This window comes from Cydia pomonella, chromosome 13 (genome assembly GCF_033807575.1).
Source record: "Cydia pomonella isolate Wapato2018A chromosome 13, ilCydPomo1, whole genome shotgun sequence".
Classification (NCBI taxonomy): domain Eukaryota; kingdom Metazoa; phylum Arthropoda; class Insecta; order Lepidoptera; family Tortricidae; genus Cydia; species Cydia pomonella.
The window spans coordinates 18,704,905-18,723,116 of record NC_084715.1 but is presented as its reverse complement, the minus strand read 5'-3'; the positions used below and the strand labels follow the sequence as shown (position 1 = coordinate 18,723,116).

Sequence of the window (18,212 nt, the reverse complement as noted above, 5' to 3'; positions counted from 1 at the left end):
CAATCCAAGTCACGATTTATGGAGTTGATAATTATAGGTAGATTGCTAATGATGCCTTGAGAATAAATTTGGAGGTCGTCGGCATAAAGGTGGTATGATGAAGAGATACTACTGGTAATGGAATTTATGAAAATAGAGAAAAGAAGAGGAGACAGCACGCCACCCTGCGGAACGCCAGCCAGCGTGCTGCACCACGAAGAACGAAGAGAATCAACCTTAACGCGTTGTCGACGACCTTTTAAGTAACTAATAAACCAATCAATCACCGCAGGAGATATGTTAAGAGAATGCAGAATACCGAGCAGAACGTCAAAATCAACAGTGTTAAACGCGTTACTGAAATCCAACAGCGTTAACACGGTGACCTTTCTGTTATCCATCCCAGCGCGAATGTCGTCGGTGATTTTTACAAGAGCGGTAGTCGTACCATGACCCGAGCGGAAACCGTAGAGTCCGTCCTAGCTAACTGCACAGAATTTGACGTGTCAAAATATGGAGTGACACAATAACGTCATGTTTTCACAGGAATGTACTCTGTCACTGTAAAGAGTTAGCTTAGTCAAATTCTAACAACAGCAATCCGCATCCAATGTAAACATCGACCTAACTACTTGTGTAGATTTTAATTCTTTGTACCTAATATAATTTACATATTCTCAGTTAACAGTGGGAACGGTGGTAGCTTACCTGATTATGATGCATGTTATGGTGCGACTGAGGGCGAATGAAGCTGCGCTCCCTCATGATGACGCCAGGCGACGCAAAGTCCTGCATCCTGTAGCTCCTCTGCAGCCCACTGCCTATCTGCGTTTGCATCTCGTTGCTCATTTTGTTTATCAGTGTTCGACTGATTTAAAAAAATATGTCCTATGACCACAATTTTTTTATCTGTGGCTACGAATTTTCTGCCGGACTTCTTTACTCTGTGGTATAATCCACTTTTTATATTCTATGGTTACGAATGTTTAGGTTGTCGGTCCGATATATTTACTCTGTGGTACGTGTATTATCGCGATTTCCCGCTTATTTAGTTGTCAAACTTTTTGTTGGTTTGCCGCGTGTTTTCAAACTCTTTGGTAGCTACTGTAAGCTCTGGTATTCACTTTTATTTTTCAAGATTTTATTATTATTCTACAGACAAGATTCAAAATATTTAAATAAATAAATACACTAGATGAATGACTAGTATTATAGTTATATTAACGCAATGTCACACTTATTTTGGCTATATACTTTTCTCTATTTACAACATCAATAAATACGTACAAAAAACTAACTATACACGTCGAAAATGCGAATACAAACTTTAACAATAATAATGATCACAAATTTGTGACGTCACGTTAGAGATCAGTTTTCTCCGTTTTATATATGCATATATAAACAAGTACACCTCTATCGTGGCCACTGATAGAGGCGTTTTTCGAGTTTTCGTTTAGATACGACTAAGATAAGAGCAGTGCAGCGTGAGGTGCCTGACCCGTCACCGAGCGATTTGCAGTATTTCGAGCGACCGCGAATGCTTCTACGGTTGCGTCTCGAATCGTTTCGTCATGGGCTCTTTGAACCCTATAATCTGAAACAATAGAAAAAACAGATAAGTATTGAAAACTGGAGAAAATCTATTTCGCAAAAACACATATATGCAATTTACCAGGCACTTGAGTCACCGGCACGCCGCATCTCAAACCAGTTCCATTAGGTACATTACACATCACTGCATAGAACGAAAAAAGGAAACCGCCAATTACTCTGGTATGTACGGTAGGCCACATGCCACAATGTTAAAGTGGAAGCTCTATTCTTACTGAATACTGGACTAGGAGTATACGAATATTATATTTTGACCTGTAAGTCCTAAGCAGTCATACGCAACCTCAGATCAGAGTTAGATTAGTTTATAGCGTCGCCATGTTTAATTTTGAGAGTAGACGTGCGTTTTGTTTAATGATAGTGGGAAGTTGGCTATTACACAGCGGTATTGTACTGTTAGATTGGATGTTTAGAAACATCACCTCGTTCGATGTAACATCGAGTCATATAATGTAATATCGGCGTGGAACTAACGGGTCTATAAATTTAAAGTTTGATCATCACAAATTTACACTATTTAGAGAATGGAAGGTATGCTGGAAAGAGAGGAAAACAAATACGAAAGTATTCGATTTGGTAGGCGAGAAGAGATCTCTGCTAAGAATGATTGAAAACAGAAGAGGAATCATGTTGGGGCATCTGATACGGCACGACACTTATATAAAGTCTATAATTGAAGGAAGAATAGAAAAAAAGAGAGACAGGGGCAGACCTAGACGTGCGTTTTTGGACCAAGCTTAAGAGAAAATCAACGTAGTGACGTATCAGGAGCTCAAAACAGTGGCAGAGAGAAGAACAGAATGGCGGTTACTCCACCGGAAGAATTATGATGATAAGAGTTGGATGCAAAAATATCTCAGAATTTCCTCTGACATGTCAGGATTGCGAGGGAATTTGGTGAGTCTTAGAAGGTTTTTAGAAAACTTAGATAACAACAAGTAGCTAGGTAAAAGTTTGGAGTAACGTAAAGCAAAGGAAAGGGAAGGTTATGCTGTAGGTACACTCTACAGCATATATTATTTCCGACGCCCACGAAAGGTTTGGCAATAAAGGATTTAACAGGCACTTTCGTACTTTATCACGAGTCGTGTCACAAGCTGTTTCACGACTCGCTGGCCAGACTATTTCTCTACGCTTCGTTAGTCGGTTCATTAGTGCACTAATGAAGTGACTCACAGATCATAGATGAACAGGTACCTTATCTTTTTTCAATTGTTTGATTTTCCCTAGAACAAGTGATAAACTGAGGGCCTACCGAGAACATCGAAAACCATTATCACTCCAGCCCTCTTAACTCTTTTTCGTCTATCGTGTCATGCGTCACTTTTCACACTTAGTTACCTACTTCTTATATTATGACAGCCATGGACGCCATGATAATAAGCGATAAACGAGATGCGATTGTTAGAATAATAAATTAGAATGGATGTCCGAGCAGATAAAAGCAAACCCTGCTGCTATGTAAATAATCAATTAAAACAGAATTAATAGTAAATATTACCTTAAATTCTCAATACTGCTTGATAACACTAAGTTAGCTGTATAAATTCGGCATAACTTGTCATCAAGTTATTTATTTACCGATTCAGAATTATTAGAAACTGCCAAAACTATCACTAGATGCTATTTGGATTACTAGTATGATAAATTAAATAATGAACAAATATAATTGAAAATAAGACCTTTTTATTATAGTTAATAAACCAATTTATTAACCTTATCACCAACAACTAATAAATACAATCACTAATACTTTATAATTCACCAATACATTATTTAATAATTAATTCATCAAATTAATCAAGTAAGCACAAAAACATTAACATAATGATCAACATAGTATTTACTTAACTTTCAATATTCCTGTGGCGACGATTAACTCAGTGCTGCAGCGCAACGAAGAATCACAATGAGAATGATCCAAATGAAATGGGTCGGGCCCTTTTATATCCACTGCTAACCAGCCACTCACAACTGGTTAATCATGCCATTTGTCGTTCGAGAAGTGACGTCACAAACGTATCTTCTCATTTATCGAATAATGCAGAATAAAATGATCACAACATCTTTTCAATAAACTCCGTTATACATAATTACTAATAAGTAATGTTAATAATCACTTTAAAATAGTTTACGAATCTTATTAGAAGGTTAACTACCGTCTCAAAGTTACCACTATCCATGTTTCTCTAAACAACCGTGGTTTCGTATCGTACCCACATAAATCACAAATTGTGTAAACTTCGCGTGATATTAAGTTAAGTGTTTAAATAATGAATATTTATCAACATTGGAAGTCAGAGAAACAGGTCAGTTTCATACATAATACAATTTATAAATAATAATCTAACACGGCCATACTGACGTGTACTTCGTTCCCGAAGTACCAAAAGCATAATTAGACAATCACTTTATTCATTGAATACAGCTAAAGCCAAGTATATACATATTAATCCTATTTTACACATTTCGTATAATCAATATCATGATCTGCTTGAATATACATGTTAGTCTAATTAAAATCGACCAGCGAATATATGTGTGGGTATTGCCAAATACCTAGACATGCCAATTACATTCACCCGCTGCAAGTGAGAACAATTGACATCAAGTATATGACCGACCAGCGGATACCCAATTAAGTGTATAAAAAATGTGGGTATTGCCAAATACCTCGGCATGCCAATTACATTCACCCGCTGCTAGTGAGACAATTGACACCAAGTAAATGACCGACCAGCGGATACCTAAATAGTGTATGAAAAATGCCAAACCATACTTCGACATACCGATCACATTCACACTCTGCCAGTGAGAGTATTAAGTATGTAGCGGACCAGCGTTTTTTTTTTTAAATTATATTATATCCAATCTACAGCAGATAATGATATTTTGTACAAAATACTATATCATAACATGTACATTTACCGACATAACATTATTAGTCAATGGCACCTTCAACATTTATTCAGCAAATAGGCCACCAGGGCACTTTTACACGTCAACATGGGAAATACCAATGAAAACATCAAATTACAAAAAAAGTAAAATAATAATATTAAAAAAAATAACACAAAAAAATCTCAAATTATTTAGAGGTGTAAAAGTCTCCAAGTGTCAGAACTAAAAAAATATACCGTTTATCAGTTTATCATTCAAAATTCTGTATAATTAAAAGATCCATTAAGATTCGTGTACATAGATACATAATGAAATGAAAAGGTGTATATCCTGTAGATTTTCGGACGGTGGTATTTACAGTTTGTTAATAAAAACCGTTCGGCCAATCTGACAATTCATTATGCATTATGTGCAGTTTTATAGTACAGCAAATTATTTGTAATATATAGGCGATTCTGATATTGAGGTAACGTTACTATAAAAAATACAATTTTAACATTTACATCATTATAGATATACCAGGACTCTGCTCCACTGTCGCTTGTAGCAGGGTCGAAAGTAGGCAAAGCGATGACCACGTCTTTTCCGAGAGCACCGGAGACAGCATCCTTGATCGCTTTCAGAAGGCCATGCACAGCTTCCAAATCTCTCTGAAATTACATAAGCATTTTTTAAAGTAAGGCTGAATACTATCCCAACTTCTGATGTTAGAATAATAAATTAGAATGGATGTCCGAGCAGATAAAAGCAAACCCTGCTGCTATGTAAATAATCAATTAAAACAGAATTAATAGTAAATATTACCTTAAATTCTCAATACTGCTTGATAACACTAAGTTAGCTGTATAAATTCGGCATAACTTGTCATCAAGTTATTTATTTACCGATTCAGAATTATTAGAAACTGCCAAAACTATCACTAGATGCTATTTGGATTACTAGTATGATAAATTAAATAATGAACAAATATAATTGAAAATAAGACCTTTTTATTATAGTTAATAAACCAATTTATTAACCTTATCACCAACAACTAATAAATACAATCACTAATACTTTATAATTCACCAATACATTATTTAATAATTAATTCATCAAATTAATCAAGTAAGCACAAAAACATTAACATAATGATCAACATAGTATTTACTTAACTTTCAATATTCCTGTGGCGACGATTAACTCAGTGCTGCAGCGCAACGAAGAATCACAATGAGAATGATCCAAATGAAATGGGTCGGGCCCTTTTATATCCACTGCTAACCAGCCACTCACAACTGGTTAATCATGCCATTTGTCGTTCGAGAAGTGACGTCACAAACGTATCTTCTCATTTATCGAATAATGCAGAATAAAATGATCACAACATCTTTTCAATAAACTCCGTTATACATAATTACTAATAAGTAATGTTAATAATCACTTTAAAATAGTTTACGAATCTTATTAGAAGGTTAACTACCGTCTCAAAGTTACCACTATCCATGTTTCTCTAAACAACCGTGGTTTCGTATCGTACCCACATAAATCACAAATTGTGTAAACTTCGCGTGATATTAAGTTAAGTGTTTAAATAATGAATATTTATCAACATTGGAAGTCAGAGAAACAGGTCAGTTTCATACATAATACAATTTATAAATAATAATCTAACACGATCTTAAGCGGCCAGTGCGGATATGATGTGTACGAGATTTACGAGACAGCGTAAAGACAATTTCGTCGAGTGCGACTTTGAACTTCGAATTCTCGTTCAATCGCATGTTGTTCAAAAATACCACTTATATTATTTTACTAATGTACATCCACCAATAATTCGACTGGCAAAGTGAGATGGTTTCACGGTAAGTCATAGAAAGATCCCACTTTAGCGTTTTTTTAATCAACTCTATGGCTGTTGCTGGACGCAAGGTTGGCAGAACTGCGCAGCGATAGCATTTTCCACCACGCTGATAATCAGCATCGTCGGTGTCTATTCATTAGACACCGACGCTCAAAAGACGCTAGTGTTGGTTCTCAAGTGATGAAATGCACTAATGCAGTGACTCACCGCTCTCTCGTGGTGCGGCGTCTGTCGTTTGCTCTGCACTCGAGACTCGTTCACTTTACTCGTATTTGATTCACTGCAACAAGAAAAGAAAGGTGTTAATTATGTCATCATTAATTGTACTGTCGTGGCGACGAGTGACGCTAGTATTATAATATTTATAATATTTTCGTACAATGAACTCTACAAATTAATACAGTTTGGCAAGAGTAGGTTCTCGGTGGTATTGTATAATACCAAACAGCGGGATGAGTTATGATTTACAGATAAATTTTGTTTGCCAGTCTATTTATTGTACTTAAAAATATGTAGTTATATACATAATTGGAGAAGATATCCATTTCTCTGCGTGTAGGAAGATCATTGAAATTAATTAACATTCTTGTAAAATCTAAGTTTCTCTTTGTGCTATTGAGAACGAAAAATTCTAGAATTCGTAAGGCGCCGTTCATTTATTACGTAAGACGATTTAGGGGGAGGGGGTTCGACAATGTCTTATTTTTTCTTACAAGGGGGTAGGAGGGCCTTCATAGTTCTTTACATAAGATCTCAAAGATGCGCAAAGTAAGATTGTATTTTGAAAACCTATTGATAAAGTCAGAATTTAATCATCTGCAGGGGCTCAAAATCCACTTTCCGCGTTGGTTTGAGCCCCTGGATTGATCGAAATTGTAATGTAAAGATGAATGATAAAGAAAAACTATAGAACGAAATCAAAATTGATCATATTTTAGTGAAAAAGTTAACAATTAATAAGATAAAATTCAACCAAACGTTTAAAAAAAAAATTGATCATTACTAAAAAATTAAAGTTACTTTAGATTGTTACGTAATAAATAGTAAATGGGGCTGGGGTCAGTCTATTCTATTTTTTTCTTACATAGGGGTGGGAGGGGGTCAAAATGGCAAAAATAGTGTTACATAATAAATGAATGGCACCTAAGTAACCTAAAATTTGTCGAGAGTGGTATTTCCTTAGGTTTACGACTCGCTTAACTTTCAACAAGATCTACGTGCGAAATGAAAGTAAGTACTAAACTTTCCTACTATTAGAGACCGCCTAATGTACCTACCTAAAGTTAGTAAATTACAGACACAGGTAGTTTTATAAATTATAACTTTAACCCTTTAATTAAGTCATAAGGGCGTCAGGAATTTTACAAAATTGAACCCTATGACGTTTAAATAAAGTCAAAATATTCCAGTGTTGCCAGTATTTGTTTATTCCCGTCAGAGTCAACATTCTTATACTTGGTTAGCAATAATTTGGAAGTGTGTAGATTTTTAATTTGTAACAAAAAGCTTTTTAGGGTTCCATTATTACATTCATTACATTGAACCCTCAAAATTTGAGTGTGATAGCAATACTGCTGCGTTCGACTGCATTACTGCAGGAAATGTCAAATACAAAATCTATCAAATTTGTCTATATAAAAATTTATCAATAATTATCCGTTCCGTAGCGGTACTAGCGGTGCGCGGTAACCACTGCAGTATGTCTAGCTGAAGTGGCTTCACTAAGGATGTGCGGACTAGTAATCTATGCATTTTAAATCTATGCCCACCGCCTAATAAAGGCTTATTATTGTACGTGTTGTGTTTTACGCGTACTTTACGTCTACCTTTTATCTTAAGTTATTTTAGTCGTCTGTCTCTACAGACGTGCTAAGTGTTTACAAAACCTAGAATCTATCTGCTAAAATACTAAACAAACAGATAAGCGAGGCCATAGCGTAATTCGTGCCTAAAAACAGAATTGCAGTTAGCAAATAAACAATGCAGGTTTATTTCTGACTTACCGCTTAAATTCAGCGAAGCTCAAATCATATTCCTTTCTAGAAAAGCTGGTCAATTATAAACCGAATAGACTGATTTCTAGAAAAGTACACCTAGGTATTTGATGGTTCGGTAACTTTTGTACCTACGGAAGATTTTCCGGATAACTTTGTATTCTATCCCCTAGTGGTGCATACTTTAAGAATTAAGCATATTTGCAAAGGGTCTATCCTAGTAAACACCCCTATAATGGAACAGGCACCAGCAATGGGAAGGTATAGATAAATCCTAAAAAAAAAGTATTTATCATCAGTTTTTAATCGATGGCAACATTTTACCATAAACAAGAGCCAAAGAGCTGCTAAAGTTGAATTTTTCATTGATATTTGTAAGTTTGAAAATTAATGGCGCCATACATCCCATGACTGGAGCAGAAAACCATAGTTTTAATTGGTTCATTATATTGAAACCAATTATAGTAGCTTTCATTAAATACATAGAAAACATAAAGGACGAATTGGACAATCAACTTTTAAAGCAAGAAATTTTACAGGTGTCGATGAAATATCAAAAATACTCTAAAATTTCTCTTAAATGACCCATGATTGGTGCCGTTAACATAACTGAAGATTTTCTTGCAATGTTACTTCACTTCAGAGAATGTAGAGTTAGAATTGTATGTAGGTAAAACCTTTTGACCGCCAAGAAAACCTAAAGGCGTCGTTACTAGTCGTGGCCACAGCGCCAAGGACAACTATAGGTGTTATGGCGGACGCAGTCAAAGTAACCTTCACACTTGCAAAGTAACCTTTACATTAGCCCCCTGCGCCCGCCGGGAGCTTGGCGTTATTGAGTGATGTTTGTGTTTATGATATAAAACGGTAAAAATGATTTTTCATATATACGTATACACATATGGTATATCTGTTGTGGTTCCTGAGTAGCAGTAGAACAAACTCAAAAATATATGTACACATTCTACGACCTACTCGCAATGATTACATAATAATAATGAAGCTTTAAATATCAATACACAGGTAATCAATATAATCGGCGTAACGAGTCAAAGACAATCGCAGTGGCCTATAACCATACATGCATTATGAACACAGATGTTACACACAATGTCTTAAGACATACAGCTCCCGTCAATATCTATTATCCACTTTAATTGATGGTAATAGAGCTCAAAATTAAAAATAGCCATGTTAAAAAATGTTACACAGTAGATGTCAATGATATCTATACACATTTGCGCCTTATATCATTGCAATAAGGCGAAAAGTGTTTACATTTATTTGACGTTGACAGTATACCCGGGTGTGTCAGAGCAAACATGATGTCATAGCCACCTACTACTTGCTTCGTTTGTAGATACGGCGTAGTATTGATGGTGCAGATTATATTTTAGGAATTAGGGTGATGGGAGAGTTTTCGCCTTTGTTGTATTCCTATCCTTATATCCTTATTCTTCAAAACCTCTTAACCCTAATGTCTATAATAAATGGATAAACAATAAAATAGTAACGTGCCAACTGCCAATGTAACAAGTAACCCAATGGGATAACTTCGAATGCGCAGTAATTTTAAAAATTTCTTAGTAAAGAACTACCAAACCAGAAGCACTTTCTAACTGTAGCTACGGTATATGTATAAGCAAGATGCCTTGGAAAGCGTTGCAGTGCGAGGCGTATGAGGTCTCTCATTGAATAATGTAGTGTTCAACTTTTTCTACGTCCAAATTTAACCCTACAGTAAAATATTACGATGGATATCTAATAGTTATCATCATCATCATATCAGCCCTTTATCGCCCACTACTGAGCATAGGCCTCTCTTCTAGTATGCCACTTGTCCCGGTCCGGGGCCAATCTCATCCAAAAGTGACACGCAATCTTCCGAATGTCGTCCACCCAACGAGCCAACGGACGCCAGACACTCCTTTTGTCTGAAAGCGGCCACCATTCCGTTAACATTTTGACCCACCTGCCATCACTCTGCCTGGCAACATGTCCCGCACAGCTCCATTTTAATTTGGTAATGAGTGTTATGACGTGCCCGACATCTTGCATCTTGGTGCGACGTTGGATCTCGACATGCCTCACTTAGTCTTGAAGTTTGATGCCAATGACGCGCTCCATGGCTCTCTGTGCCATTGCCACTCGAGTTTTATGCACAGTTTCCTTAGTGAGCGTCCATATCTCGGCACCGTAGGTCATGGTAGGCAGGACACATTGGTTAAAGAAGCGAGTTTTCAGGCATTGTGGAACGTTAACGGCCGAACCCAGCTGGATCCTCCTGCAGATCTTCTTCTAGTTTTAAACGATAGTTATTTATCGCTAAATTCAAAAATCTGTTCTAACAATTAGCGATTACATCATTTTAAAAATATAAAAATATCTGCTGTTTTGTGGATAGGTTACGTGTATCTTTTGAAATGTAAATTTTAACCTGTGACTCAGTTAGAGACGAATTCTGAATCACGCATGAATTGAGTGAACACGAATGAAGTACAAGTATTCCGCTTCCAGAGTTTTACACTCGCTCTCCTTATATTGTAATGTTTTTTTTTTGAGTGAGGGTGCTAATTCTCTTAATTAACAAAAATAACATTCCTTTTGATATTTTTATAGCCTGATGCATTGCCTGATATGCATTCCAGCGCCATCTTACAATGATAACACCTAATCTATTTAATACATTTGACTTTGCGTCGGTTCTATGAGTAGAACGATAGTACTGTGTATTTGAGATAGTATTTAGCACGGGGAGAATCTAGGACTCTTCCCTAACTAAGTGGTGTTTGAGCGTTTCAAGCAAGTGTTAAAGTGGAGACTGGCTCATAGTTGCCAGAGAAAAAAGATAATCATCATTCATCCTACCTGTCTTCCCGAATATTGTCGCGGCGCGCTTGTGCTATTAAGATGCAACAGGAATGGTCATTTCTCCATAGAAACGTACTCGACTGTTTCCTCCGTGGTTGTTGAAGCTAGAGCATTTATTTTTCCAACAGATTATTATTATTGCTGTCTGTTATGCTTTTATGATATTTTTGTTTCTTAAGGCGCTTAGTGCACTTCTAATATTCGCAAAATCGGCCTAATTTACTAGGCCACAAAGAGACTCATGGTATTCAAAACTGACATCAATCAGCCTAAAAAGCATAACAGTCCGACACAGATAATTCCATTGCCATTTAGAACTCAACATTTCGTTACATTTGGTTAAGTTTTGAAGGAGGAAACAGTCGATTACATAACATCGTTTTTTGAGATTTTTACGCAAGATTTTTCCTATCGCACTATTTTTAGGAGCCGCTTCCGTTACTCAGACGGATATTTCATCTAAAATATTTAAATCTCAACTCCCGTATCCTCTTAAGGCTTCTTCCTGGTTCGCTTCGCTAACCCTACAGTTTATCCGAAAAGACTCCAGCAAGAAACTCAGGTCAAACGACTTTCAGAGTGACTGTATCCAGTACTCAGGTTAGAATAGAACGCTGTAGTAATCTAAAGTATAAATGGCTATTATGATCGTACATTCTATACCAAGTTCCTTCACGACGTTTTTGTCGACTTGTGGTATCCTACTGCAAAAACGCTTTATTAACTCTTCAATTCCTCGTATCGTATTGCAGAATAAGAACCGTTATTTATAATGTAATGCCCGGTAAAAAAAGCGAAGGAGATTTATTACAGATTAATCAATGGATAATATACAGGATTGATTCTAGAAGTATAATATTACCTATATAGCTAAGCTTTTAATTATTTCTATAACAACTAAGTAATAAAACCAGTTAAGTTACTTTCTCAGCCAGTAATAGTAATTTTTAACTTTTGTAAAACAAAGCGATTTCTTTCTTGAGATTTCAAGTAGAACTCATTCCATTCATGATGATGGTCTTTAGCGATAAGACCGCCTGTTGTCTGCCTCTAAAAAAAATTAAATCTTTTAACTGTAGTGTGCCAATAAAGAGTATTCTATCTACTTATCTATCGTGCCAATTAGCAAAACCTTGCGATGCTTTCCTGGCGGAAGTTGTCAATACTTTTATTTATTTGACTAGCTCGTGTCACTGGCAATGTTCCTACGTGTTCCTACTCTTAAACGCAAACCAATCTACAAACGATTCACCACGGACATTATGGTATGGTAATGGAAAGCTATTTCTACTGATTAATCAAGGTTTGGGATCGACAAACCACTCTTTGGAGTTGCAATTGCAACTTTCCACCCAAAATCCCGAAAATATTAAAGCACTTAGATAACGCAAAGTAATTTACAAATCAAATCAAATAAAAAAACATTTATTTCGAACAAGGTCCATATCGTATTAGTAACATACTAATACTTAAAATGATGAATGAAACTCTTTGAGATTCCTAAAACTGATGATTTCTTATGCGGTCGACTTTTCCCTCTTTTGCCGAACCGACCATATGGCCGATGGCCAAGGGGTTGAGGGATGGGTATACATTTAGTTAGAAATTTTGTTCTCTATACCCCCCCTTGGCGACGCCCATAAACATTCATCTTTCTATCACGGCATGGCCACTCCAAGCGTGACAGATTATCGCATGCAATTTGCAATACATTGCGGCATTTGATCTATCGATTTAATTCTTTGCTTTTGCTTTGCCAGCCAATCGCATGAAATTCGTCGAGGTCTGTAGAAGTCTTAAGTAAAATTGCCGAAAACCAATCGTGTCTCTACAGGTTTTTATCATCAGTTTTTGCTCGAGCATGAGTCACGGTGGCTTCAACTGCGCACTTCATGTCCTCATCGAACTTGACTCAGTATAACGCGTTTATTTGCTGATCCAAGGATGCAATCTATGAATAGAGCTGTGCATGTTTATCTTGCACAAAGTAGTCAAAGTACCATGGAGTAAATTTTAAAACAAGCTTTGGTTTAGGATATTCTTCGCGTAAAGCTGTTAATAACTTTCAACCTCCCTTTTCACTCCCTTAGGGATTGAGTATCATAAGCCTTTCTTATTGAGCTATTATTAGATCTGGGAGTAGGAAGGAATGGAAGCTCTTCAAATTTTTAAACAAAAATTCAATGCCCTAAATACTACCTACGTCGGCTATTCGTCGTCGGTCAGGATCTGAGTAACGGGACTAAGTATTTTAATACCCAGGCAGAGACGGACCAAGCTAACCCCGCATGTTAATTGCAATGCTGCATTGTGGCATTTTAATTTTAATGCTTCGGATATAATATTTTCATCATTAATGTCAAATCTATAAGAAAATATGATGTTTAATAATGACGATCCAACTTTACTCTCTTCAAGTCGGTACAACGTTAAGACGATTTTTAGCTAGCCAACCATTAACAAATATTCCAATTATTATCCGACTCAGATGTTCTCCGTCATGACTAATGAACTATTAGCAGGCTGTATATTTGCTGTTAACTATTTGCAGTTAGATTGGTCCGTAATCCAATTGTTATGCACGTCAGCCGCCGCCGCTCCGCTCCACTGCCCACGGCGAGATGTACCGTCAATCATCTATTCTATGTCTATTCTATAGACACGTATATCAACGTCTGTAATGCGATTTTAGCAGCGTTTAATAAGTGCTGGAAACACAAGATGGTAATGACAGAACGAGTCTGGCTTTCGATTAAATCTTGGATGTGTGTGAGATTTTAGAAACATACCGTGTTAGATACCCAAAGGGACTTAACGCTAGTTGTTTTTATTTTTTGTTATAGAAATTGTGTTAAGTAGTACAATACTAATCAAACTATCTACCATTTCTCTACGCATTTCTAGATATTTTTAGTGTTATTTTAATACATATTACTTGCATAATGCAAGTTCTGATAGGTATATTTTCATAGTTATTCTGCTCAGTTAAAGGACTTTTTTATTTATCTACTACCATGCTCGTTGCTTTGTCTCATTTTGATTAAAATATATCTGCCGCAGACACACTTAAATGCACTTTAAATTAATAAATCTATATCAATATTAAAGGTAGACTGCATTGAGCCGTCACGGCCGCGCTTCGCGCCTTTTTTGCCGCCCACAGGAGTCGCCCACGACTGCAATACGTAACGTAACTGACACAATCCATATTTTACTGGTCGAACTCATTGGCTAATAGTTATAATATGTGTTCCAAACTATATAATATTTATGGGCGGGTTAGACTAGACAATCTATTCGAAATATTGGAATAGCTAGAGCGGGGCAGGGTAATCCATAAACCTACGGGCACGGAATTATGGCGGAACTGAAAAGATATTTCGATTAGGCAATTCACTACCCAATCCGACTGCTATTTTAGTAGAAAATGTTACAGAATGGGTAGTTAGTCTGTCAAATTACCGCGAAGCAAAGATCTTCTTATATAAGCTGAAATAGATATCAGACACTAAAGAAAAAGTGACCAAGTCCACCGGTGGCCGAGGCGGGAATCGCCCTCGTCTTCAGCTTACGCGGCTAATGTTCTACCCAGTGACCACCTGGCCACGGCGGTACCCGTCCCAAATTCTCTACACCAGAGATCTTTGAAAGGCCTTTGAAAATATTTCATAAAATAATTTGATTTGTTTCCTAATTGGAAGATCCTTTTTTCCCACTTCAACATTCTTTCGTAATGTCTATCGGAGTGTTCTACTCTACAGGTCGCGCATCGCATGTCTCAAGGTCTCAACTCAACCGATTCTCGTGAGATGTTGTGAGCAAATTCGATAATTATACAGATTTTTTCAATGATTCCGTTTTTAGATATTTTTATAAAATGGCGAAACTAGCTAATTTAATTCACGCTCACATGCAGAACCACTAGTTTTAGTATAGGGTGTGGTATATAGGTACCTGTAAGTACAGTTGGAGCAAGCTAATTGCAGACACCGTGTGTAACGTGAAAACTGCTGAATTGGCATCATACGTCAATAATTTCATAGCCATTGAAATTATCTAAGGACGGGCCTTACGGGCACTAAGAATGGTCCTAATAGTTTAGTGGTGTCACCCACGAATTCGAGCCAATCGTGCAGTCTAACGCAACTAGTTGCGACCACTCGCGCGCGTGATGCGAACTCATCGACCAATGGTGTTGTAACGTTAGAATGCACTATTGGAATGCACTTCCCCATTCTTATTGCCCGTAAGGTCCGTCGATATGATCTGCAACAAAAAACACTGCGTGCTACACTGATTATGTCAATATTCATAGTAATTAAGTCTGACTCTATCTTGACGACCGGTCTGGCCTAGTGGGTAGTGACCCTGCCTACGAAGCCGATGGTCCCGGGTTCAAATCCTGGTAAGGGCATTTATTCGTGTGATGAGCATGGATATTGAGTTGAGTCATGGGTGTTTTCTATGTATTTAAGTATTTATAAATATTTATATATTATATATATCGTTGTCTAAGTACCCTCAACACAAGCCTTATTGAGCTTACTGTGGGACTTAGTCAATTTGTGTAATAATGTCCTATAATATTTATTTATTTATTTATTTATTTATTTATCTGGTAGATAAAAACATTAAAAACAAAGCTTATTAGACAACATCATCATTTTAGTTGCTTTGTTATTGAACAATGTTACAGTAAATGTTTAATACAAAAGACAGTTAAGTAATCTTAATTAGTAAGCGTATAAATCGAGTTCTATTCTTAATTCGGCAGGTCGTTTACATTGAAATGGAAAGTGCATTCGCCTACAGAAGTAATTAATTCCAATTTAAAAAGAATCCTTGGAAGATAATTAGGTAACGAAAGTGTTAATAGCGGACCAACAGTTGCGTTATGTTATTGTATATATATTCTAGCAACTCGCCCCGGCTTCGCACGGGTTACCCAAAATCTTAACAAATTAGTTAGAACAAGCTACTTAAGTTGGCAGCGATGTTGATAGTCCAGGCTGTGCAAGTATTATTTTAAACCTCAAACTTCTATGAAATGATAACGTTTAAAAAACCCTTACAGTCTGCGTTAAGAAAACCGCTGCCAATTTAAGTTGATCTAACTCTATACACCTAAACCTTCCACAAGAATCACTCTAGGTATTGATTTCGTCGGGTTCCTCGGGGCCCAGTCTGTAAGTATATCTATCCTCCCTGCATGGATATGTACCCTAGTATGTAGAGGAAGTAGGGATGTTGCTGCATTAGAGCAGTTCAATAAAGATGAATTTAAAAACTATATTAATCGTCCTAGATTAACAAGAACAATAAGTGAAAAAATGTTACAGGTTCCGTCGTGTCGTAATAATTATTATCGAAAAAGAAGTAGAAAGTATCTGGTCCCCAAATTGTATAATAAACAGAGATCGGACAAATTTGCGTCATTGCTCGCAATAATGTGGACATGACTCCAAAATTAATCAAATATGTAATCATTTAATTAATTTCTTACTTGACTTAAATTTTAATTCCTAGTCAATAAATACAAAAGTTTGTTAAAGTATAAATTTATTAAAGAAAAAAAATCAGTATTTTTTCCAAATTTTCTGCAGGCAGTCTTGTTTAGTTTATCCCGATTTTGAGGTTATCGCCCACAACTTAGAACAGAAAATAAACTCTGAATTATACTGGAATAATAATATTCCTATAACTAAACTAAACTACTTAAGTTTGCCCCATTAACATCAGTGGAGTGCAAGCGGAGTTTTTCAGCACTTAAGTATATTTTTGATGTAAAAAGAAATAGACTGACTGCAGAAAATTTGGAAAAAATACTGATTATTTTCTTCGCGAACGCAATTACCTCCGCACTCACAACGTATTTAAGTTAGCAAACAAAAAAGATAATTCAAGCGATTGCTGGAGGTAACTTTCAGGGGTGAGTGGCCCCACTCAATAGCCTATGTCCGTTCACTAGGTATCTCAGTTACCTAACTAACGCTAAAAATGCACTTTACAGTTTAGTAAGCCCGTTTGTTCCGCGTGGATGCAAAGAAACTTGAACTATTTTTAACGCCCGAAACTTTTCAGTCGTTTCTCGTTGGATTCCACACGAGTTTATCCTTCCGATCTGAACTAAAATAGTTTAACACGTGTGGTTAGCTGTTTACTAATAGAGTACGAGTATAAAATAACAATTAAACATGTGTTTTTTTAATTACGTGTTACGATTTCCATTCATAGTAATACTATTGTAGTTCGCAGTCGGTAGTACTTTACAGACGGGCGGCGTACGAATTAATCTTCAGCTATTTGGGCCAGGCCGTCCGGCCAGCCTATTGGGAACAAGAAAATCTATTCTTCATCGTGCTACACTGATTATAGAAATCTGTTAGCTTAGAATGCAGCGTGCACTCAACTTTCATTTTCACTTAGCTTGCAACTTTGCTCTTAAATTGTAGGAAATCTCGTGTTTCAAACACGAATTTTCGCGGCTGAAAGCGCGCTGCAGCTTCCGAAATAACGCACTAAATTTAGCCCGGCCGAAATCGTTCCAATCAATCACTACTGCAAAGCATCGTATCTTCCCATTGGACTTACCAGAATCGCGCTCGCAAATCCTTTCGGTCGTTGGTATTCGTATTGGTGCACTTGTGATATATTTCGATACCGCTGATCGCGCGCGCAGACTCCGGTCGTGTGTGTGGCGCCCGCCCGGGCGGATTGCCGACTGGCGCTGCGCGGGCGCGTTCTGCCAACCGAACGAACCATGAACGACACTGTGTCTATTGGCGCTGTGTTCGTAATGCTATATCGCTATCGTCAGATCGTCACATCGGGCAAGTTTGAACTCTCAATGGGTATTTTTCATTATTTTCAGGAAATAAAATAAAATTACCACTTACATTTTTCCTAAACTAATGTATGTAGGTAGGGTTTATATCTACTCGGAATTACGAGGATTATTGTGACTTCAACAAACGACGTAGTGATTATATGCTCTTTGACTTCAACATGTA

The 18,212-nt window shown here is 36.8% G+C and overlaps 1 protein-coding gene across 2 annotated transcripts in view; it reads right to left on the bottom strand.

Annotated features, from left to right (window-relative positions):
- The window catches only part of LOC133524484 (CBP80/20-dependent translation initiation factor), a 47,080-nt gene extending 29,132 nt beyond the window's left edge, over positions 1–17,948 (bottom strand). For both annotated transcript variants that reach the window (XM_061860536.1, XM_061860535.1), the window contains exons 1-3: positions 17,794–17,948; positions 6,545–6,617; positions 688–1,576 (exon numbers count right to left, since the gene is read on the bottom strand). In XM_061860536.1, coding sequence (XP_061716520.1) covers positions 688–828 — 141 coding nt within the window. In that variant the 5' untranslated portion in view covers positions 829–1,576; positions 6,545–6,617; positions 17,794–17,948. The remainder of the gene's footprint in view (positions 1–687; positions 1,577–6,544; positions 6,618–17,793) is intronic.
- Positions 17,949–18,212: the final 264 nt, after the last annotated feature.